This window comes from Solea solea, chromosome 16, assembly GCF_958295425.1.
Source record: "Solea solea chromosome 16, fSolSol10.1, whole genome shotgun sequence".
Classification (NCBI taxonomy): domain Eukaryota; kingdom Metazoa; phylum Chordata; class Actinopteri; order Pleuronectiformes; family Soleidae; genus Solea; species Solea solea.
This window is the reverse complement of record NC_081149.1, coordinates 20,387,139-20,412,421: the sequence shown is the minus strand read 5'-3', so window position 1 is coordinate 20,412,421 and position 25,283 is coordinate 20,387,139. Positions and strand designations below refer to the sequence as shown.

Sequence of the window (25,283 nt, the reverse complement as noted above, 5' to 3'; positions counted from 1 at the left end):
AAATAAGTCCACATCGTTTAAATTATTATAGTGTAGTGTGGCAGATGTTCAGCCCTCTCTCTCTCTCTCTCTCTCTCTTCCTATATATATATATATATATATATATATATATATATATATATATATATATATATATATATATACATATATACATATGTATATAAATACATATACACATACATACATATAAACCTGGTCACAGATTTGCAAACAAGAACTATATATCATTCAGCCCTATAGGGAAACTTCGTAATGGACAGTTTTGTAATGTAAAGTTTATATGCAAAACTAAACAGCAGTTTTAGGTTTTTGTTCCTATTCTCACAGTGTATAAAGATACAATAGCCTAATAAATTGATTAGTTTTTATATGGGTGATACTGACTTTCAATTATCCAGTAGAGTGTCTGATTGGGATGCACAAATATTATTATATTGACCTCACAAACTCAGAGCAGTCAAAAATCCCTAACCCCAGGTTGGGAACCACTGTTACTGGTGTTACTGTCACTGGTACTGCTTCACTTTTCTCCACTTAAGGGCTTTTTATGATATTATGATATTATTGTATTAGTATTTATATTTATATTATTTGTGTCAGTCAATGTTTGTATGTGATCTCACAGTCAGAGGAGGTTGTTTCACTCCCTCACAGCAAACTTGTTATTTCCATCCGACTTCCCTATGCCCGCCTCCTCTCTCTCTCTCTCTCTCTCTCTCTCTCTCTCTCTCGCTCTCAGTGAGTCTGTCAGAACCTCGGAGTGTTGTGGATGAATGGGGACAACCTGAGCCTCTGAGAGAAAGAAAGAAACAGCAGGTTTCGGGGTTCACAACAAGAAGACAAAGGAGATATAAAACAACAACAACAAAGACAACAACAACAACAACACAAACCGGCTTCACCACGTCAAGTGTGAGTCGTCCGCCGCGTCCCAGGCAGGTAAAATACCTCTAATCTTAATTATAGTGAGCACACACGTCTGTCAGGCGTGAGGAAACAATGACACTTGTGAGAAAAAAAAAGGTGCAGAACAGACTTTTAAAGTATTTTGGGTGGAAAAGGTGAGGCTGTGAGCGTGAGAGTGTCGCGCGGTGCGTCCTGTTGAGAAAAGTGTCATGATTTAAAAAAAAAAAAAAAAAACACACACACAAAAAGTAAAAGGCGTCTTCTGAGAAACGGCTGCAAGTTTGTCCCTCATATACATTTGCTCACAAGAAGTGTGGAGAGACTGTCAGTTTGGTTTGGCCGATACAATTGGATACAATGTCAGGTGTTTAATTAATCCCTTCATTTGGAAATTGAATAACTTCTTCTTCTACTTCTTCTTCACTGATATGTGATAGAAAACCAGCTTGATTTTGTGTTTACAGTTTATTTATCTGTGTGTTTGTTCTTGTATTTGTGGCTCTGTGAGGACCAAACATTGTATTTAAACCATATAGAGTGAGGACATTTAGGCAAAGTGAGGACATTTTTGGCTGGTCCTCACATCTTTAAACGGCTTTTGGGGGAGTTGAGACCCGGTTTTAGGGTTAGAATTAAGTTTAGTTTGGGTTAGGGTTAGGCACTTAGTTGTGATGGTTAAGGTTAGGGTAAGGGGCTACGGAATGCATTATGTCCTCACTATGAATGAAACACAGACGTGTGTGTGTGTGTCTGTCTTGGCTCATACATGAAGACATTTCTGAAGAGTTTGGTAACACAGTAGCTCAGGTCCTGTCATCTCTGGCACATTATCTGGGTTTATCCACATGTTTGGGATTCCAGTAGCAGGTGCACAGGAGACAATGGGATCCAGTGAGATGGAGAATCAGGAAGATGCAGGACGACATGAACATTGCATTCAGCTAATTATTGCAACGATGCCATCTTATTGTTGCAGTATGGGCTGTTTAAAACTACGATGCGAGGAATAAAAAAAGATCTCACCTTTTAATATAGATACACATGAAGAGAAAATGTTTTTAAATGTTAAAGTAGTTAGAAAGTGTTACATAAGAAGACATTTTTGGAAGCCAAAGCAACAAATGGACATATTAACTGGGCAGTCAAGTATTCCTTTATGTAAATGTGTTTTATTTTCTGTCGCTACTGCACTTTGTAGGAGGATTAGGTTTCATCCAATTAATAGTAATCATGTTCCTTCCTCTTCTACCATACTATTACCATATTGTTACTGCACTGAAATGTAAAGCTTTACTTAAAAGTGCTCTTTTACATTTCTCCATGATTTTTTTAATTTTTTTTTTAGAAATATTCAAATGGTAGCTGCATGTGGACAGGGGCCAGAGACAGTGCCCAGATATCAAATTCCTATAAGCTTCAGCTTTTCTGCTGCACAATGGAGCCTTTATGACGGGTTGAAACACCTGAACCAATCGTATCTGTCCATCAGAGTGTTGTCAGCCAATCACAGTCCAGCGCACGAACAGAAGCCTGGATGAAGGACTTATGTGATCACCTCATGCACATGGACTTCACATTACATGAGTCTGTGTGAAGTTTAAAGGTTGAACTATTGATTTGATGTATATGCTGCTGCAGCAGGATGAAAAACATACCATTCACTACATGCTCAGTTACTCAATAAATCAATAAACTTAAATAAATAAATAAATCACTAAACACCAACCGTACGAATTAATAATTTTAGAGACTCAACAACAAAGATTAAAACATCTAAAATAGAGAGAAATTAAAAGTGAATACAAGTATAAATGAAGTGTTATAAGAGGCTACGAGTGAAAGACGTGAACACTGTTGGTTACTTATTATATTACGTGGCTGTATTTGGACAGGCTTTATAATGATGCTAGCAGTCACTCACAGGGTTTCTCTCCAAAGTAAAACCACGTTGTGTCAGTCAAACATGTAAAAGGATGCACTATTTAAAAAACCTGCATCTGCCACTGTTGTTACAGAGATTTTAGTTCTGCTAAATTGTGATCACGCTGAGAGCCAGACGATAAAAATATCCTTCTGTCGTTCATTCGCTGCACAGTTATTGACTAAGGGTTTGTAGTGGTGAACAGGACATGCTTTTATACACCGTTCATAGACAAAAAAAACACATACACACAGCAGTGCTACAGTATATATAGTGTATATATATATATACATATGTATATATATATATTTATATACTGTATATATACTCATATGAATCATGAGTGGACTGAACAGTGCACAGATTCGCACAGATTTGCCTTTGCCTATTATATTATAATATAATATAATATAATATGTAACTATTGTCAATATTCTATAGTTTTATTCCGTTACCAGTAACTGATAAGTACCTGCTTCTCACAGCTGATTGCTATAATTTCATATTTTTACATTTAAATAAGAGACCTTTATGTGACCTTGACATGAGGGTAAACAGGGCTACGATGTAGCGGGCTGTGCGCTGACAAATAGTTTGATATTGCATTGCTCTGACAAAACTAATAACAAGCAACATTTCCTGCTCTTCAATAGTTTGTCTGTTTTCCATATGACCTGCAGTTCATGCTAAAATGAGGCCCGAGGGAGAGGGAAAGCTCAAATCTAACTCACTGCTATCATCAGTTCACAGCTGACCTTATTCAAAGAAGCAACCAGAGCATTTTTAATGTGCGTCATGAAAGGTTTCATTGAATGTAACTGCACTGTAGAGCCCACTTTGTGTCATTTTCATTTCACAAAAGTAAACTTTAAATTCACAGTGCATTGCTAATTGTGCATATTTGGCAGTGAAATGCAATAATGATGCAATTCAAAAAGCAGAATACATCATCCAATGTTTGTTCAGCCGTACAGTTCAATGTGTGCTCAGATAATATGTGACATCTAACTTTTACTCATGAATGTTTATCATGGATTTGAATGATTCTATCAGTAACATTTCATGAGGGGATACTTCATGTTTTTGCAGTGTGTGTAATGATTTAACACTATCATTTAACACTTAGAGTTACAGAGAGAGAGAGAGAGACAGTGAAGTTTAATGTTGTCAGCGCATGCGACAAATCATTGGAAACAAAAGTGCTGCGAGACAGTACGTGGGGTATGTATTCATGTGTCTGCTTCAAAATGAAGAATATAAAAGGTTCAGTTTGAGGACACACACACACACACACACACACACGTGCACATACATACGCTGCTTTTAAAAAAGACAATCTCAGCAAAAGCAGTCGTCTGAGAAGACTAAATGGGGAGAGAGGACGAGAGCGACCACTCACACATCTGGTTTGAAAAGCAGGAAGCAAGGACACGCTTTCTCGTCAAAGAACTCCAAAATAAGAGAAGAGAGAAAGAGGAAACATGTTTGTGGTTACTCAAGAGGTCTCTCTCTGTGTGTGTGTGTGTGTGTGTGTGTGTGTGTGTGCACCATGTACTAATGTATGCATGGAGTGCTTGAGGTTTCCTCATTTGCTGTGAGTGTGGCAGTATATGTTTACACTCTGAATAGTTCTCAGTGTGATGTGTCTCACTCTCTTCCTCTACTTTTGTAAAGGAGCTCATGATTGATTGTTGTTCACAGATTATATCATCATTATAATAATAAAAATAATAATATTAATAATAATAATAATAATTATTATTATTATTATTGTTGTTGTTATTATTATTATTTACTGCCTGGTACAAACATTTGTGGTTCACCCTTTGCCTTCAACACAACCAGCAAATATCTGGAGGCCTTTGTTTGTGTCTGAAGTTTGACAGTAAACGCTGACATTTTTACATGCACAGTGCAGGTTTGACAGTTTTATGCAAAGGTTTGTGTGTGTTTACAGGAGTAATGGCAGGTAGCCTTGATTTGCCTACAAGTCATGAAGCAGGAGTATTGGATAACACAGGAGGCAGCATGCAAATGCAGGGGATGTGTGTGTGTGTGTGTGTGTGTGTGTGTGAGAGAGTGAGTGTGCGTGTGCGTGTGTGTGCATGTCTGTGTGTACTCGTACATATGTCTTTGTGAGGACCAAAACATTTATAAACTACAGGAAGTGAGTACATTTTGTCAAAGTCAGGACAATCTGGCTGGTCCTCGCGTCCTGGCATGTCTTAAAATGGCTGTTGGTTTTTGGAGTTATGGGTTAGGCATTTATTTGTGATGGTTAAGGTGTCTGTACGTGTGTGTGTGTGTGTGTGTGTGTGAGAGAGAGAGAGAGAGAGAGAGAGAGAATGAGAAATGACGATGGGGAAATAGGAAATCAAGTGGGAGTAGACAAAGACCGTAAATATGTCTGGCAAAGTAAAAATAGACAGGATAAGCAACGGAAAGATCTCAAGTCAATTAAAGTTTATTAGGTAAACATGCAAGCTCACTTGATAGAGATGGGCAAAGGGCCAGGGTAGACACATCAACTAGTGCCGGTCGCAAACCCTGGAGAAATGGGACAGTTGCATCGGGAAGGGCATCCGGGGTAAAATCTCTGCTAAAATGCTCAACAAATGCATTTTAGCAGAGAGTGGACAAATGCTCTGCTGTGGTGACCTCTACAAGGACGAAGCTGAAAGAAGAAGAAGAAGGAGGAAAAACGTGAAGTAGATAAATGTGTGAATGTGAATATTCTCACCCTGGGTCTCCGCTATTGTTACTTCGCGAGGACGTTCATGTTTCTGTTGCATGTACTGTACAATATAAGTGTAAATCTTCTTATTATACAGCACTTAGGACACATTAGTTGTGAATGCAATGGTGTGAGTTTTAACACTGCACGCTTTCAGGAACAGCCTTCCTGTCACTTCTGTGTGCAAGAGACCTCGATTTTAAGGACATGGGTCCCCGTTCAGACCTGGTATGAACGTCTGTCCTCAGACGGATAGAGCTAAAGATGTGACACGTGGCAATGAAATACGTCTCTTGTGACCACACAGGATCACATCTGGTGTCCACACCTTTTATTTAAATACACACAGATGTCATGAGGGTTTGCGCTGGAAAAAAAAAATCATGTTTCTAACGTGATATGACTGTACAGATATTTCTGCTGCTGGCGTGTGCATGTGTGTGTTTGTGCATTAGGAGCTCAAGCTCTACTCGTGCTGTTGTAACATGAAGATTTAAACATTAGAATCAAAGCATCCTGAGGATGGATTATGTGCAGGTTCAGGAATGTGATAACGTGTCCTCAAACTGTCTCTGAATGTGGTTTTTGTGACAGTAGCTAAAGACACATTAAGGACGCTCTGGGGTGCAATTAATTGAAATTGGATCAAAATCGCAATAATGCCTGCTGCAATTGTCACATCGTAGCACAAATATTGTCCTGCCTGTACACGTCATGTTCTCCAGACTGTAGAAAACACCTCTGTTTCTCACAGATCTGCACAAATATCACTCAGTAATCATTATGAATGCGTCATTCAAATGAAAATGAGAATAATGATGTAAAAAGAGCCATTCCCCATTCGCAATTTCAGTCAAAAATAAGTGCACATATTACATATTTATTCAAAATCATTCAGCCCCATTCTGGGGGGCTGAACATGTTCTGCTGAAGATTGGATCACCGAGAACAGAGTCATGGTCATTTTACACAGGAGCAAGTTTACTGCGCCCTAATTACTGTCAAAATCTTATTCAAATGTATTTATTGTGTGTGTGAGAGTGTGTATGTGCTTGTATCTGTTGTGGTTAAGTTAAGGATCAGGCATTAACTGGTTAGAGAAGGTCAGAGATAATGCTTTGTTTTGTGCAAGCCTGTATGTGTGTATGTGTGTGTGTGTGCGCGAGAGTGTGCATGCAAGAATGTCTTTGCATGATCTGAGCCGGCTGTGGTTGAACTGTGCATATGACAATACATCTGAATATTCCATCACTCAGAAAACACATCTGAGTGATCTTAGCCACTTTGCTACAGAGGTGATCGCGTCAGATTGATCGTGTTGAATTAGTCATGTGTATTTATTCATTCATTCACATGACACGTGTGGGAGTACGGCTCATATCAAGTATGCACTTGGTTGAAGGAAACATCCGACATGAGCAGCCTGTCTGTCCATGATCAGGATCAAGTGCTTGTGGAGGGATCGTCACTGTGATTTAATGTTGGTTTGTATCAGCAAACCCTTTACTGTTTTACCCTGAATGCTAATGGAGGCATGCTAAAAAAATAAAATAATGATGACAGTGTTATCAGTTGTTTTTTTACAAGGTTTATTGTTGACCATGCTCATGATTAAATCTAGTCTAATTAACTACACTCTTTATCAGCGTAGACCTTTTCAGCTGCTTGTTATATCCAATACAAAAGAAAATCACATGGCAGAGATCCAATGCATTTATAGATGTAGACCTACAGTATAGTCAAGATAAAGACGCTGGAGTTTGCACACAGCATCAAAATGGCGACGTGATTGTGTTGTTGGTGTCTCAGTATTTCAGAAACTTCTGCTCTACTGGGATTTTAAAGCACATCCATGTAGAGGAGGCTCCTGTGTCCTGTGTACCTAATAAAGTGGCCAGTGAGTGCATGTGTCTGCTCAATATGTGGAGTAGCAATAAGTGATAAGTCAAAAAAGACGAAACAATTAATCGATTATTAATCGATTACTAAATTAATCGACAACTATTTTGATAATCGATTAATCGGTTCAAAGCTTCTTTCATGATTAAACCAAGATTTCCGATTGTTTAAGATTCTTAAATGTGAGTATTTTCTTCATTTCTTTGCTCTGGATAACAAAGAAATCATTCAAATTAACCACTTTAGTTTGTGGACAAAACAAGACATTTGAGAACATCATCATTTCCAGGTTTGAAGGTTTTCTTAATTAACTGATTATAAAAATAATCGTTAGTTGCAGCTCTAGACATTTTTCAAACAGTATGTCATTAGTGTTGAAAGCATTTGGTTGAAAAACCTGTTTAATTCTCAGTTATTCTACGTTTTCCCCTTAAGTATTGATGTGAGTGAACTTCATACTCAGAAATTGAAACTAAATATTAACTATCACCATCTGTAGTGTTTCATCTCAACTTTTCCATCCTTTGTTCTGTGTAGCTAAAAATAATCTGTGTAAGTGAGATTACATCAAAGGCCCTCGAAAGAACAAGAGCGAACAACTTTTTGTTCCACAGATTGTTTGTCAAAGCCCAGCATATTCTCATCTCTCTCCCTTTCTTTATTTGAACCTGTTGTCTTCTGCCAGTGTATGAAAAAGGACATCCATAGATACCTGATGCTGCGGCAAACTTGCTGCTTGAAATTGTAATTTGTTTGTAAAAGACATTTTTTATCTTAAGAGTTAAGATTTAAGCTGACAAAAAGGTGTTTCTGAAACAAACTACTCAATACTCAAGCTTCTTATCTTGTTTACTTTAGATGAAAAAACAAAATGACTGTTACATGGTCAGCAGTCACAGTTCTTTTTTTTCTCTTTTTTTGAAAAAAACCCATTTCAGGGTGTAAAAAAATGGAAAACGGGACTTTTGATGTGCCTGACGATGTGGAAGCGCTGTGGGAGAAGGTGCAGAGCAAACGCTATGAGCTGTGCCGCAGTATCTCTCCGGCCAAGCTCACTCCGTACCTCCGCCAGTGCAAAGTCCTGGATGAGCAGGACGAAGATGAGATTCTCAACTCCATGCTGCTCGTCTCCAAAGCCAACCGCACAAGTGAGTATGGTGATGGTGCCAGGAAATGTGATGTAAGCGTTCGTAGTTGTCGCGTATTGTACTTTAATTACCGTACGTGAATGAACCTTCCGTCAGGCCGTCTACTCGACATCCTCCACACTAAAGCAGAGCGGGGTTATGTGGCGTTTCTGGAGAGTCTGGAGTTTTACTACCCCGAACTGTACAAGCTGGTGACCGGGAACGATCCGACGCGACGTTTCTCCACCATCGTAGGTGAGATACACACCTGTGGACCACACACACACGCATGTATACTTGTATACTGTACATACATATACAGCTTGAATGCTATGGGTTTTAACGAAATCAAATGTTATATTTTGACCTGAATGCGTGATATATGTGAATTTTAAGTCTTGAATGTCTGAAACATGTTACGAAAGCGATGGAATTATGAAAACAAACACATTTATTTAACATTTACTCTGTTGAGGTCACATCGGAGGCACAGTCGGCTTCAGATTCAGACAAATTCATTGATGCCAGGAGGGCAATTTGGATACAGCCTACCCCCAAATTGTTTTACAGTGCAGTATACTTACACAGTCGAGAGCAGATGAGGTCATTTATGTCTCTCATCTCGTCCTCTGCATTACCTCGCCACAGTGGAGGAGGGCCAGGAAGGCCTGACCCAGTTCCTGATGAACGAGGTGATGAAGCTGCAGCAGCAGTCCAAAGTCAAGACCCTGCAGCAAGACGAGCTCAGCAAGAAAAACTGGACGCTGCAGGACGAGAAGAAGAAGCTGCAGCTGGCCAATCAGGAGCTCCAGGCCTTCCAACAGAGTGAGCATACCCTTTACTACATTTATCTTGAAGCCATACCAAAAGCTTGTGCACTGATACTGCTACCCCACCACACACGTTTGGTTTACCCCGAGCGGTGCACCACAAATACATTTATTAAAGCCTATCACATTGTCTGACAGACCTTGTTCATGAAAGTAGGGCACAGAGACATTTGTGGTCATGTCAGATAAACTTTGGGCCAACTCAAGTTCCTCTGACAGCCTTTTGTAGCTGATGTGGCAACTTTGTTTTGTTGTAAATGTGGTGGTCAGGGTGAATTTGCTTAATCTTATCATCCTAAAATCATAACTACCCTTTTTAAATTCTGAATGAATGAATTTATTCATTTCAAACGTGAAATTAACGTAGTATATATCAGAGATAATAAGACACAAGTGAGAGGAAGGTGTTCAAAGAGGAGCTTTGCTATTAAATGTCACACTTTAAGTCTTTTAAAAAAACATTAAGTGTGTTTTTTAAGACTTAATGTATGATTTATTCATGTTTGTCTATATTGATTTCGTCCCATGGATAGATATTTTTATTGTACCATGTTAGAATCATTCATACACTCTGAGAAGCTTTTAAAGAACTGATAACCGAATAATAATAATCATGTATTGCAAATCAACACATATAGACATTGTTTATGTCAAAGTTCAAAAGGTCAAGGATGCAAACGGTTTGCACATCATGCTATATTTTTAATATAAATAAGTAAAAGTAAAATTGGCATAATATTTTAAATAGGTTACAATTGCTGTTGTTTTTTCTGTGGTTGATTCTCCAGGATACAATAAGTTAAGAGAGGAGAGAAACACATACAGTGACGAGCTGCTGAGAGTAAAGGATGAAAACTACAAACTGGCCATGAGGTACGCGACACTGAGTGAGGAGAGGAACATGGCGGTGATGAGGAGCCGAGATCTGCAGTTAGAGGTACTGAGGTCCACACATACACACACAAAAGGAATTATGATTAATTATACGTTCACTGGTGGAATTTCAGGGTATTTGTGTGTACAACTCACCTTCCTCTTCCAACTCGTCCTTCCTGCTGTGCACTGTATGTGTAGATTGATCAGCTGAAGCACAGGTTGAACAAGGTCGAGGAGGAGTGTAAGATGGAGAGGAGGCAGAGTCTCAAGCTGAAGAACGACATCGAGAACCGACCGAGGAAAGAGCAGATCTTTGAGCTGGAGAGAGAGAACGAGATGCTCAAGATCAAGCTGCAGGAGCTGCAGTCCATCCTACAGGTAAACACACACACACACACACACACACACACACACACACTAACTAACCCTACGTGTAGTATTAACGGCGCCATTTTTGTCTATTTGACCCATAAAATGAAGATAACATCATGTATAAAGTTTTTACTATACTATAAATAAACAAATTATCGTTTGTTGCATTTATGAAATTGAACCCATAATACACAGCTCCTTATATGGACATTCTGGGGGGGGCTACTTTAAAGTGATATAAAGTAGCAATAATTGTGCAGAAGTCACAAAATAGAGTGTGTTTCTTTTCTTGTTGTTCATAAAAAAGTGAACTTTGAACCGAAATTTCACAAATTTAATCCGATTCTAAACATTTTGAGCACTTTTTGCTCAGGTGTGTTTATATAGTTGGTGAAAATGAATTCTTTTTTTTCCATCAGATTGCCTATAAGTTGTGCTGAAAAAAAGGATAGACACTCTATATTGCACGTTCTTATAGCCTCTGTATGTACTGTTTGTTTTAACATAGTGATGGAAAAAAGCTGCTGAAATGCTCTGTGTTCTAAAGGTTAACAGCCCTACAAAAAGGAAAGTGTTGACATTTCATGACTGTTTTTACCTGTTAACAAAAGGAAAAACGCCAAACTCTTATCAAGTGATGAATAAACACTGGCCTGATCTATTTGAGAATTAATAAAACCAATTTTGATGTCGTTCATGGCGGAGAAAACCTGCTGTTATGTGTTATATGTGGATCCAAAGATGGACAAGACTCGTTTTCAATATCACGTTTGATGTTGACAAAGGATGTGACGTATATATTTTAGTGGATTAATAAAAATAAACAGTGTTTTCAAAGCTGCAGAGGCAGACCCCTGCATCACTGTGAGGACACTCACATGGTTAAAGATAGGTATGAATGAAGAATTGTCCTCACAGCCTACTACCATACACACCCACGCTCAGTATAAACAGTGAGTTGTTTGCATTATATTGCCACAAACAAATAACTTGTAGTGGTTTTCCGAGTACATCATAAAACTCAGTGGAACTATTTAAATGTCTTATGCAAACAATCTTTTCTGGTATGTGACGCCGGTCACCGAGGTTCACTGGCGTCCTCAGGAAACGTGGGATGTCAGACGACACCTCGGTTTGATATAATCTGCAGTCTCACTATTAGGTGGCCCTAATTCTTACACACTGGACCTTTAATTAGCCCATTATATATATATATTTCTTTCTTATTTTTTTGTACTATTTCAGGGAAACTCCAGCGTAACATTCGACAAAGACTTTGACAAAGTTAATATTAAAGAAAAAAAACGTATACATCGCACTTATGACTAGCACTTCATAGTTTGGCTTACTTGAAGCTCTTACATACTTCTAGCTCTTATTTGTACCCAAATGTTTAAATGCACTTATTGTAATTCGCTTTGGATAAAAGCGTCTGCTAAATGACATGTAATGTAACATGTAATGTAAAGTTCCCCATTCACACGTGCAGCAGTGGTAGCATCTGAGGTTTATGTTTCTGTTCTGTTTGTTTTGATGCTTGAGGCTTTTTCACAACCTTTTCAGCAGTTTCCTGTCGCTTGAATTAACCCAATGAAAAATAAAGAGTTTACCAAATAAAGTTGTCAGCCATAAAAATGCTCTGGAGGGTTTAGAGGAACTGTAAAGTCTGGTGATGATTCTTTGTGGGGGGTTATTTTTTGTCTCTGCTCATTTTATTTTGCATTTGTCTCACATCCAAAAAATGTGTGTGTGTGTGTGTGTGTGTGTGTGTGTGTGTCCAGCCTGGCCCCTTACCCGCGTCAGACAAAGCCATCCTTGATATTTTGGAGCACGACAGACAGGAAGCACTCGAAGACAGACAGGATCTGGTGAACCGCCTGTACAACTTGCACGAAGAAGTCAGACAGGCGGAGGAACTACGAGACAAGGTGACACAGATGCTGCACGCACGCGCGCTCATACAGGGAGGCAACAAACACAAGTGGTTTCATTAGATTTAGTTTTTAATTTAGTTTTGTTTGTTTTTAAAATGAGTTAGTTTTAATTAGTTTAACCAGTGGGTTTGCTAGTTTTTATTTTTTGTAAATGGAGTATTTGCCAGGTGCAAGATGCAAAAAAGTCACCATAAGCATTGTGCGTCATAAAAATGACGCCAAAAGACGCCATTTTAAAAATGCATTAGGACAAATGAACAACTATCATTTAATATAACAGCCTACAAGAAAATGTGCACCGTACTGCTGAGGTTGGCTGCAGTTAGTGTGAAAGGTAACGTAAATAATGATAAATAACCCTCATGAGACACATCACATTGTTTGTGAGTCAGGAGTCTCAGGAGCTCACTGTAACTAACTATAGTTAACTGTAATAACCTTGACTCGGACTGCAGAGCCAGTTTAAAAAAAGAATGATCACACCCAGGAAACACAAATGCATGACCAGAGACTTAATGCCCATGAGACCATTTATGAAAAACACACATCGAACCGCACCTCTCCCTCTGTGTAACCTGCTCTTCCTTCTCTCTTTCTATAATGTGTTGCCCAATAAACTCCTAATTATGTATGTGTGTGTGTGTGTGTGTGTAGTATCTGGAGGAGAAGGAAGATCTGGAGCTGAAGTGTTCTACGCTGCAGAAGGACTGCGTGATGTATCGCAATCGCATGAACACCATCACCATACAGCTGGATGAAGTGGAGAAGGAGAGAGACCAGGTGAACACACACACACACACACACACACACATCGTTCACACTGTACACATTGTGTCATTGGCTTACTCACATTTCCCCCCTCACTACAGTCGTATCGAGCCAGAGACGAGGCCCAGCATCAGTTCTCCCAGAGTCTGATTGACAAAGACAAATATCGTAAGCAGATCAGAGAGATGGAGGAGAAAGGCGACGAGCTCCAAATAGAGATCGTCCGCAAAGAGGCCAGACTGGTCACCCTGGAGTCTCGTCTACGACGCATTTCCAAGGACCAGTGCTTGGAACAGGTTAGACACGGCAAAGTAAATGAGTGTTTACCTGTGATCTTTTTTTATTCAAATTTCCTGGTTTCATATAATATACCAACATTTCTTTAGCACACTCTGCCCAGGGACCTGCCTCCGGCCATCATCTCTCAGGGCGAGGGGGTAAAAAATGTCCCTGGTCAATCAGAGTGGTCCAGCGACGAGTCCCCAGAGGAGAAGCTCTTATCTGAGGAGCCCCGTCTTAAACGCAGACCTAACCTTAAAGCTGGGGTCAGTCACTGTCTCAGTCAAAGACTCTTATTACCTCTGCAAAGATCAGTAAAAAAGACTCAGAAATCCAGAAGAAACATGCGTTAATCTCCCAACACAGAGGAGGCTGGTGTATTTAGCGACAGCGCTGTCGAGTCGAACCACAACCCCTTCTGCCGTGTTTCAGTGTCAGACAGAGTCGTGCAGGGAGCACTGAACGATTCTGTGAACAAATCTTATTGATTCACTCATTCTAACGAAAACAACGGCTTTACAAGTCACTAGTTTGCGTGTGACGCGCACAAAACGAGGTCACATCACTTTCATGCAGCCGTTGCTATGACAACTCCGCCCAGCGCTGAGGAGTTAATGGAAAACGATACCACACCGAGTAGAGTCGAGCCGTGCCGTCCCTAGCCGAGTCTTGCTGGAACGGTTTAGTTGGAAAAGCGCCATTAGGGTAACATTCAAGTACAGCTCCAACATGATGAATTACACTAAGATAATAAGACTAATTAGTAAAACGTTAAAATGTCTAGTATTTATTGTTTATGGAGCCAATTTTTCAATTTAATGCTGCACGTTTTTCTTTCAGATCAGAGTCAAGTCTCCAGTCTGTGTACCCAAAGACAGTCAAGTGAGCTCAGACTGTGCTCAGCCTGCAGGTAAACAAACACTGTCGTATACACACATACACAATCAATGACACTTTCTCAGTCCAGGTTTAACCACCTTTGTCTCTAACCTTCAGCAGTCAATGGTGGGGATTTTTTGGAGATCCAGACGCTAAACCATCGTCTCAATAGCAGCTCCGTCCCGTCCTCCCCCAGCTTCCCAATGTCCCCCACATATCCCTGCTCGGCTCCCCCGCTCTCCTCCTGTCCCTTTACTCCACAGCTTCCTTACACCTCAATGGACCAGAACAGGCCAAACATGGTGAGTTTGACTCGTCAGGTCATTGTAGGACAGTGAGAGTCTATTACTGTCGCTGCTCGGTGGAAGACATTGACGCCAACTTCTCCTTGTGATGTCACCAGCTTCGTCTCCGTAACGACAGCATCCTGTCCATACTCCCCGAGCCGCCTGAGACGGGATCGCTGTACCGCCGAGAGAGGGAGAAGGAAAACGACTTCCACCCTCGCAGGTAATCACAGCCTTTTATCATGTCAGCATTTTTAACAAGTGAATCACTAGTTGATTTATTTTATTTTACAAGCATGATTGTTTTTAATGAATTAATTTTCTGCCTTATGTATAATTACTGTTGTAGCCTACTGGACTCTGACAGTGACAACATGGAAATGGAGTGTGGTAAAGTGGATATTTACACATTTCTCTTCTGAATGTCTGTGTTTAATTATTTATCTTTTTTATCTTCTTATTGAATCTCTATATTCTGTCTATTTCTGCCCATTTCTTCAATTTTTATAGTGGATGAAATGCTGCGCGGTCCTCCGTCTGTCCACTCATCGTCCTCCTCCTATCAGTCAGAAGGAATGGACACCTATGACCTGGAGCAGGTCAATAGTATCTTAAGGAAACTCTCTTGGGAAAGGTCCAATACACACTTACCTCTATGTTTCCCTGCCACACTCGTGTGTTCGTGTCTGTACTGAAATGTCTGTCTGTCTGTCTGTCTGTCCATGTGCAGGCCGTTCCGTCCGTCTCTGTCTTCCTTCTCGAGGGTCAGCTCGTCGCTGAAGCCGGTGCAGGAGGTGTCGTTTCTCGGCGACAGTCTCTTGAGGGACATCACCCTGGTTGGCGGCAACGACAGCGGGATTTTCATCTCAGCCGTGCAGCTGGGTTCCAACGCTGAGAAGGCGGGGCTACGAGAGGGTCACCACCTCCTGTTGGTATGTGAACTCGCGCTGAAGTGTCAAAGACAGCTGGGGTTAACAGGATCGAAAAGCTGTGCCGAAGAAAATCATTCTTAAGAGACTAGAATGTGTTTTAATGTGTGTTTTGTTGTTCCTGTTAATAATATGGTAAATGGTTTATTTATATAGTGCTTTTCTAGTCTTGATGAGCACTCAGAGCTGCTTTATGTCACACTGGGACAAGGACTAAACAAAGTGCAACAAAAAAAACCCTCCTAAGAGGGAAAAACTGACAAAAAATAGGGCTAAAGGTGACAAACGAAGTGACTCTTTCGAGGAAAGCTAAGAAACAAATAACCACTCTTTCGAGGAAAAATTTCAAAAAAAAACAGGAACCACAAGACAACAACTAAACACCGCCATGACACTTTACACTACAGTTCCACCACAATTTCATAACCCATTCACACACTGTCGCCACAGCCGTCAGGAGCAACGCGGGGTTCAGTGTCTTGCCCAAGGACTCGTCGGCTTGTAGGGAATCAAACCCACAACCTTTGAGTTGAAAGACAACTCTCTCTACCACTGAGCAATATGTAACTCACCATAAATATCTCATGTGTTTTTACGCTGTGGTTGTCTGAGCAGATCGAGGGCTGCATACGCGGCGAGAGCCTGAGCATTTCACTGGACACCAGCACTCAGGAAGAAGCACACTGGACGCTGCAGCGCTGCTCCGGACTAATTCACCTGCACTATCGAGCCAACTTTGACGGTAAGTGATGCTTTTAACACACTTGTGGATATGTAGGGATGGGATTTATGAGTCATTTCAAAGACATTATTCTCCAACTGTGTAACAGATATTGTTCTCCCAAAAACGAAGAAATTAACAGAACAGACATGACTCAGCTGAAATTCTTTTGCTCATATTTACATTTTTTCTTTCTGATACGATTCCCATCCTTAATACCAGGGCTGTCAATCGATTCAAATATTTAATCAGAATTAATTGCATGAGTGTTTCCCAGTGTTTCCCGATCCTGGTCCTGGGGACACCCTACCCTGCAAGTTTTAGATGTTTCAAATGATCAGCTCGTCAGCTTGTCTGCAGAAGCCTGATAACGACTGTTAATTTGAATTAGGTGTGTTGGAGCAGGGAAACATCTAAAAGGTGCAGGGCAGTGGTCCCTGAGCACCAGGATTGGGAAATATTGCCTTCAAGGGATTCTTTTTTTTAAAAGAACTTACTGTCCACAATAGTCTCCTGAACGTCCCCTGATATCCCCTTCACTGTGATGAAGTTAGCTTGAAGAAAGCAGAGTCAGAATTAGGAATAATCATCTTGAATCTTGACTTCAAAGTGTCATTTTCATCAAGTCTTTATAACCATGTGCGTTTTCAGCTTACCGCCGTCTTCAGAGGGACGTCGCAAACGGCACCCTCGTCTCCGGCGACTCCTTCTACATCCGTGTCAACCTCAAAATCTCGGGCCAGTCGGACAACTGCTCGCTGAGTGTGCGCTGTGACGAGGTGGTGCACGTCTTAGACACCAGATACCAGGGCCGCTGTGAGTGGCTGTGCTCCCGCGTCGACCCCTACACGGGCTCCGACCAGGCCGAGCGCGGCACCTTACCCAGCAACTCCCGGTACACAGGAAGAGACCGACTGTCATGCATCTGAGTCCCAATTATGTGTTTGAATTTATGTTTATGAGAAGTTAAATAAATAAATATATATATGTATATTTACATATAATGTGTGTTTGTAGGGCCCAGCAGCTGCTCCTGGTGAAGATACAGAAGTTAGTGTATCGAGGAGGGAAAGAAGAAAATGAAATCCACCGCAACAGTAGGGTAAGAAAGATTTTGAACACTTTTAAACTCTGGTCAAAGTGGGTTAAATATGTTAAACCTGTAAATGGTTTAAATGGACTTTATGGAGGCGAGCAGGGAAACATTGCTGTACTTTATCAGACTTGATCTTAATTTATGTATCACTTTTCCTCTTGATTTGGTGATTTTACTGTATCTCATTTCTGTAATTCTCTTAAAGAAGCTCTTATCATTGAAAAACAGGACCGCAGAGGATAGTTGTTACATAATGTCTGCTGTCCAAAAACTAAAATAAAACATAAAAAAACACCTTTTGGCTTAGTTTAAAAAAATGTTTAAATCCTTGTGAATTTAAATCCTTAACTTAAACTAAACACTCAGACGCCTCCTTAGCGACACAGCACAAGTGTGGCGTTTTGCAGGATATATAAAGGGAGTGGGTTAACGTGTTTTCCGTGTTGCTGAGGGGGTTAGACGGGGGCAGAGGGTGTGAGCCTTAAATCTCTTTCACACGTGGTGCACTGCACTGCACCGTGTGATTGTTTTCAGAAGTTGCACATGTCCCTGTGAAACGGGCAAGGGAGGGATTGGTATTTGTAACACACAAGAGTGCGTGACTGATTATGCGACGCAGGGAGAAAACTGAAAGGCGTTAAACATAGACTTCCTGCCTGATGCTGTTATTTAACATGAGACCGGACAGAGTGTGTGTAATATCGTGCATGTGTGATTGCTCTGCAGTATAGTACTGTTTCGTATCTAAATGTAGTTCAGTCGGGAGAGATGAGTGACTGTAAATGTATTACAGAATGTGCAGAAAAAGGCTTGATGGATAAAGTCTGTTTGACATTAGAGTTTATTGTAATGTTGTATAATGTTTTTTTTTACAAGTTTGTTCCAAATGAAAATCATTTGGGCTTTTTATATGTACTTTAGGCAAGGGCCTTGCTTTACAGAAGCCACAATCTTGTGCTTTCACATACCTTTCTGGTCTGTGAAGGCCACCGTAGTTCACTGACGCATATGGAAAATGGAGGTGTGAATGTAGGAGTCTGAATTATTACACACTGGACCTTTAACAAAAAAAAAACAAAAAACAGTAATAATAATGAGATGACTGGCTTACGAGACAGGACACACTTTTCCTGGTTGAGTAAAGGTTAAATGTTGCAGAGCTGTTGGAAAGTATATGAACGGCTAAGATCAGAAACTAAGATCAAGCGTACACTAGAGCTTCCTACGTCACTGTTTTCCATCCATCTTCTACCACTTTATCCTCCACATGAGGGTTATGGGCAGGTCGCCAGTCCATCACAGGACCACTTTGAGACAAACTCTCTCACACTCACACCTACGGTCAATTTACAGTGTCCAATTTATGACACCGTTTTGTATTAGATATTTTATTGTGTGTGTTTAGACTTTAAGTTTTATTCCTATGTGCCTGCACAGAGCAATTTACAGCCAGAGGAGGTCAACGCCACACCTGATCCTAAAGCCAGCCCACGCCTGTCTAGAGCCAGCATCTTCCTCACTCAGATACTACAGGTAATGACGAAATAAAGTGCAGATCCAGCTGTTAGGTCAATGAAGTCTATGCTACAGCCTGGTGGTGTTTCTAATAACGCGGCGCTTTCTCATGTCTTGTGTTGTGGTGAGCAGTTTGTCAGCCGGGTGGATATCAAGTACAAGCGAATGAACAGCAATGAACGTGTGAGGCTCATCAACTCAGGCAGCGCATCACTACCCAGACACGGCTTGGAGACGCTGAGGCCAGAAGGTGAGTACAAGCGACGCAGCGATGCGCGGGGGGGTGACGAAAATCCACACGCACAACCATAAGAAACAACCAGAGAGAGCTACACGTGTTCTCTGAAGGAAAGATGTAAAGGTTTAAATATGAACAGGTAAAAGTGTAGTTGAACAAGTAGTGAAAGACACTGGTGTTTGCAGTCAGCGTGGAAGTGCTACGGGAACGTGTTAATGTTGAGTTTTAGGGTAAGTGAGTGAGAGTGAAGCTGACATATCAGTTGAAATGTCAGTTTGAGTGAAAGCAGGAAGAACCGTGAGAAAATGAGTCGATCGAGTTTCATTCACAGCTTTTGAAAACACTCAAAATAAGACCGTGTCTCTCTGTCCCTTTATTGTTTGACTTCCCTTTAACTCTGTCCTTGTTCATTTCCTTCTTGCATTGTAGGCCGTTTTCACAGTAAAGTTCCCTTTGTTTGGTCAAAAGCCTCCTGTGACAGGACAGAATTAGCATCATGTTGAAAGTGATAACAAATCCTGCCCTCTCTACCTTTTATGCTGTGTTTGCTACAAGCAGTTTGAGTGTAATGAATAATATGAAATAAAATGTCCGATTAAAAGACAAATATATATGTGTGTATATATATATATATATATAAGCATACATTCTATGTCAGTATACTGTATATAATGTATGTTTTCAATAGCCGTACAACAGATTCAGGACATAAATTGTTTTTTGATTTGTTTTATTTGACTACTTTTTGTGAAATCTTTGTCAAAGATTTTGGGTTTTCCCCATAAAGAAGTTTAAAAGGACACTGGCCCTAAACTAGTTTAAATAAAGCTCTTGAATTGATGTTCAGCTGAAGAACCGGCATGTGGACCTTGATCCACCATGCGTTTCTGTCTGTGGATGTATCACTTCTTTTCTTTTTGGATGTGTTTGAACAGATGCTGCTGACCCAGACAGTGAGCTGAGCAGGAGTTTGAACCTGATTCCCTACAGTCCCGTCACTCCCCAGAGGACACAGAGGAGGAGACCGGTCATATTCACCCCCACTGCTCTGGCCAAAACCATTATTCAGAAAATACTGAACATGGGCGAAGCCATGGACTTCGACATCTGCAAACCGGGTCAGTGTGTGACGGGTTAAAAAAAAGCAGAGCCAAGTGTTTCAGTTTAGAGACATATCAAATCTATTGGTGTGTCCCCAGCGTTTTTATCCTTTGTGAATCAAAGATGGGAAAGATAACGTGTATTGTCAGGGGAAGCGGAGAAAGAAGGAAGCTACTGTTAGGATTGAGGTCAGGTATTGTGCTGCACTGTGGTGCAAATGTTAAAGAGGAAACCCAGAGAGACGGCAGAGTCCAAAACTCCGTCTAGTGACATTAATAGTAAAATACGATGGTAATTTAAGTTGTAAGTTGGTTGTATTGTTGAACAAAAGGCCTGTGACAAACCAAAGGCTGACACAGGTGAGACCCACGGAACCAAACATCTGGCAAACCAAGAGACTGTGTCATATCTTGATTACGTGCAGATTCCCCAGGGCCACAGCCTCTAAAGTTTCTGTTCCTCTTGAGCTAAAAATGTGCTGATCATTAACATACTGCATGAACATGTGTCTTTTCTGTGTTTTATGCGATTGTCTTCCTCTCTTTTCTTTTTTCCCCCGTGATAGACACTCTGTCCAAAGAGGAGTTCCACCTGAAACAGAACGTGGAGCCTTTCATTCACTACAAAGAGAAGCACGCCACATTTGAATGCATCACCCGAGAAAACATTGAGGCGGTTGCAGCCAAGGTAATCTATTATTGACGAGTGTACAGTCCACTCGTTGTCCACTTTTGACCATCAGAGAGATAGAAAGCATATTAAAAGTGCCAAATTCTAAGCATTCACAAAAATGCCCTCTGGAAAAGTGATATGCTCAGTGTTATATGTGTGCGTCTGTGTATATGTCTTGTAATGCTCTTGTTTCCACCCCTCACCAGGGCAAACACTGTCTGCTGGAGGCCGAGCTGAGCTGCGTCAAAGATCTGCTACGGAGAGAAATCTACCCGATCATCATCCACGTCAAGATCTGTGAGCGAAATGTCAAGAAGTTACGGTAAAAGCCTGACACGACCTCACTCGCTCACATTGTTTACCCGACACCTCGTAGCCACAGGTGCAGACCACACTTAGTTTTTTTCCAAACACACATCAGTGCTTTCATGAGATTTTGAGAGAGAAGAACATGAGAGAAAGCATGAGATTTTGAGACGAAGCGGGGCCAACTAAGGGATGAGTCCACTGTTTGACTGTTTCAAAGCATCGATCTATGACGTTTTCCTGCACGAGCAGAGGGTGGTTGATAGTGGTGGAACCTTTACAGTAAGAATAGAAGCTGAACAAGAGTGTCTTTCATATTGACAAAGATGAGAATTGTGCATCCTAATTTAAATCATAGACTGTATCTATAACTCGATTAATCTGTCGATTATTTTTTGGTCCATAAATTGTCATAAAATGTTACAACATGTTGATCAGTGTTTGTCAAATCTGGAAATGATGTCTAGTTTTGTCCAAAAACCAAAATGATTCAGTTTTAATGATTTTTTTGTTATATGGAGCAAAGAAATGAATAAAATATTCACATTCAAGAAGCTGAAACGATCAGAAATCTTGTTTTAACAACGAAAAAAGCTTCAAACTGATGAATCGTTTATCAGAATAGTTGACGACTCATTTATTAATCGATTAATAATCGAGTAATTGTTTCAGCTCTATATATAACATTGATGTAGTCTTTATTGAAAAGTAAACCCCAGGAAGTTGGGTGGAAGTAGCAGTTAGCCACCAGGGGGCGCCTCCGCGTGTTGCAAAAAGAACTCAGTTTGGATGGAAGTCTATGGGAAAATACTACTACTTGTTATTTGATTAAATGAATAGTGTGGGAGCCAGCAGTGATTTTTAGTTTTTTTCTCTATGAGTAGTAGTGGTGTTCTACACCAGGGGGCGTTGTAGGTTAAGCTGCTCACGGCCGTATGTGTTCATCAGGTGGATCTGTATCGCCACAGGTGTATCAGATGGACTGTATACTAGTGTGGTGGGGAGAACACACGGTTTTTACTTGTGCAGTCACTGTCCAAACTTTTATCAGCCACTCGGCTTAAATGGGGCTAGATCCTGTTCATGATCTCGCTAGCACGCCACATCGAGATTATACTTCACCTCACGTTGCAATATAAGGTTCGAAACGTTTTCTTAATATCGCTAATAAATGGGAACCTTACCCAAAGAGTAAAGACATTAACAGCCTAGCGCAGGAATGAGGTAACCAAGAGTTACAGTGTAATGTCAATAAACATTTTCCTGAGGAATTAATTCATTAATTAATCTTCTTCAATAGGCCATGATGTCACTTTTGTAAATTACAGCTGATGTCTGTGAATTTCCTGTTTGAGAAAAGTGTCATGGCACCGAGTTTGTTTTATTTGAATACAACAATGGTCTTTATTCCAATTTGGTCTGTTGACATTATCAGACACACCATTGCTGGAGGTTTTTTCCCCCACTGTTATCGTCTCAATAATCAGAGCAGAAGACATAGACCATTGTTGCAGAATATCTGCAGTATCTTTATTCAAGATACCAGACTCCAAACTTTACCACACTCACCACCACAGCGCTGCTTCCTTCCTGTTTCCTGTCCACACAGGAAGGTGTCTCCACGCGTCGACTCGGAGGAGGAGTTTGTCAGGTCGTGTCGGGCAAAAGAGAAGGAGCTGGAGACCATTCCCTGCCTGTACGCCAGTCTGGAGCCCGAGGCCTGGACGGGGGTGGACGACCTGATTCGGGTCGTCAAGGATCGGATACTGGACGAGCAGAAGAGGACGGTCTGGGTGGAGCAAGACCTTTTGTAGACAAACAAGCACATGACACCATGTAGTTCTGACTGTACGTCAACGTTTGCAGAGCACTCTAAAACACACAGTCTGGTTTCCATGACATTACGTTGACTTACATTCATTTCCTGGAGACTTACTGTCATCTGAATCACAACTACTACTGACCTAACCACAATCCTAACCATCCCACCACAACACGTCTTCGACCTTAAAATTGAATCATTTACGGTATGTTCCCTGTAAGGAAGACCAGAAGAAGAAGTTCCCCTAAAATGACTGTGTGAACAGACAACAGACAGACAGTCCCGACAACAGGAGTAAGACCAGGAACACATGCACACAAACAAGCCTTAAACCAAACCCTAACTATAAACCAGGTTATGGCTAACTCAGAACTTAGCCCTAAACTTAAAACCAGGTTATTAGTTCCTTGGGACCAGGTTTTGGTACACACGCACACATATTTTGTACATCATGCTTTTGTGCTCAGAGTGGACACTCAAAGTGTTTTAGGCTCATAATACATGCATTATATACATATATGTATATATATATATATATATATATATATATATATATACACGTGTATATATGTATATATTTGTATATATATATATATGTATATATAAATATATATATATATATACATATATATATTGTAAATGTGTGCATTACTTTTTGTGTAATAAACAGATTGAAAACATTCAAATTGTTCACATCTTCTTGCCGTAAAAGCTGAACCTTCAATCTCAAGTCCTTGTTGTGCAGACTTTACTGACCTCTTGTGTCTACCTTTAGACCTGCATACCGTCAAAAAAATATATTTTCTGAAATGTTGAATTTTTCTATTTTTGCAACTTCTTTAAAATTTTACATAGATAAAAAAAATGCCAGCCATTGCTGTTTAAGTAAAATGGTGTAGGCTATAATTAAGCTTTTAATATTTTAGTGAAGAAGATTCTTTTAACCAAATGCAGCTGGAGTGTAACCGTCCAGGTCCATTCTGTATATTTTGAGGCAATGTCTCTCACAAACAGGGGAAGTCTGGTGTTTTTATTAAACGAGGTGATCAACGTGTAACCTTCCACAGAAGCCCTGTCCTTTTATTTCCTGTCCTATTTATTTATGTCCTTTTGTAAACCAACCTCGATGTAAAGCACACAATATTATAACTTGATGCATAAAATGAGTTGACGTTGTGTGGTGGGGCTGTCATTATCAGTGCCGTCTCCCTGCACGCTGAAGCTCCTGCTGCTATGCAACTATTTCAGATCCGTCGTTCTATGATTCCATCTGACGAACCATCGACGGAGGCCAGGAGGGGATTTACAGCAACCTCTTTCATAACGCTGCTAGATAATCTGCTCATCTGTGACAAGAGACCAATATGCTGTATTTACACAAATAAACTCATAAATTCTATATTCTGTTTAACGCCTGTTCAACGATGCACCGACTGTATGTTTGTGGTACTTGAAAAATGCAAGAATTAAAATACAGAAGCAAGTTTAAATATAATAAAATGTGTCGAACGTACATGCTGTATCTACAAAATTAATATTAGGACAAGCCTGAAGCGACTATTTCATCATCCATGTGAAATGTTTTGGGTCAAGCACCTATTTTTATACTCTTATAATATTAATATTCTAATATTTTATACTCTGGTGTGTTCATGTTCAGTGTTTTATGCTTGTGTGAGTGTGCACTTGCAATTATATCTCTGTGAGGTCCACAAAAGTGTAAAAACCTATCTTTGTGGGGACAGTTTATCTGGGGTTAAGACCTGGTTTTAGGCTTAGGGTTAGAATTGGGTTTAGGTTAAGGTTAGGCACTTAGTTGTGATGGTTATGGTTATGGTTAGTTAGTGTCCTTACTTTTTCTTGAACAGCTCTTCTCAACAGTGCAGCAGTGGGTTTGGTAAACTCTCTAGATAGTGTGTGTGTGTGTGTGTGTGTGTGTTTGTGTGTCCCTGTCACGTTTGATGTCACAGGAGCATGTGAAGAGCTCACACATAACAGGATTTTAAGTGCATAAGCCTGAAGCAGCTTCCTCTTTTTGGGTCTCATTTTGTTAGCGTGAGGATTATTATGC

The 25,283-nt window shown here is 40.4% G+C and overlaps 1 protein-coding gene across 2 annotated transcripts; it reads left to right on the top strand.

Moving 5' to 3' along the window:
• The first annotated feature begins 747 nt into the window (after positions 1–747).
• Positions 748–23,711, top strand: card11 (caspase recruitment domain family, member 11). Of its 2 annotated transcripts, none has more exons than XM_058653555.1 (25): positions 748–939; positions 8,399–8,608; positions 8,705–8,842; positions 9,236–9,412; positions 10,206–10,354; positions 10,492–10,671; positions 12,447–12,593; positions 13,254–13,379; positions 13,469–13,663; positions 13,754–13,912; positions 14,487–14,556; positions 14,646–14,827; positions 14,929–15,035; positions 15,162–15,202; positions 15,323–15,446; positions 15,543–15,744; positions 16,357–16,483; positions 17,114–17,357; positions 17,480–17,564; positions 18,996–19,091; positions 19,206–19,323; positions 20,247–20,429; positions 20,978–21,099; positions 21,291–21,406; positions 23,000–23,711. In XM_058653555.1, exons 2-25 carry the CDS (start codon positions 8,410–8,412, stop codon positions 23,202–23,204), a joined length of 3,492 nt encoding a protein of 1,163 aa, XP_058509538.1. In that variant the 5' UTR covers positions 748–939; positions 8,399–8,409; the 3' UTR covers positions 23,205–23,711. The 2 variants fall into 2 exon arrangements, with proteins under 2 accessions (XP_058509538.1, XP_058509537.1); XM_058653554.1 differs by having other exon boundaries at positions 14,643–14,827.
• Positions 23,712–25,283: the final 1,572 nt, after the last annotated feature.

Excerpts from the sequence above, each read along its gene's own strand:
- card11 (XM_058653554.1), top strand. The coding sequence starts at position 8,410 with ATGGAAAACGGGACTTTTGATGTGCCTGACGATGTGGAAGCGCTGTGG. Across the intron at positions 13,913-14,486 it reads GACCTAACCTTAAAGCTGGG|ATCAGAGTCAAGTCTCCAGT; the intron begins GTCAGTCACTGT and ends TTTTTCTTTCAG. Across the intron at positions 15,203-15,322 it reads CAACATGGAAATGGAGTGTG|TGGATGAAATGCTGCGCGGT; the intron begins GTAAAGTGGATA and ends CAATTTTTATAG.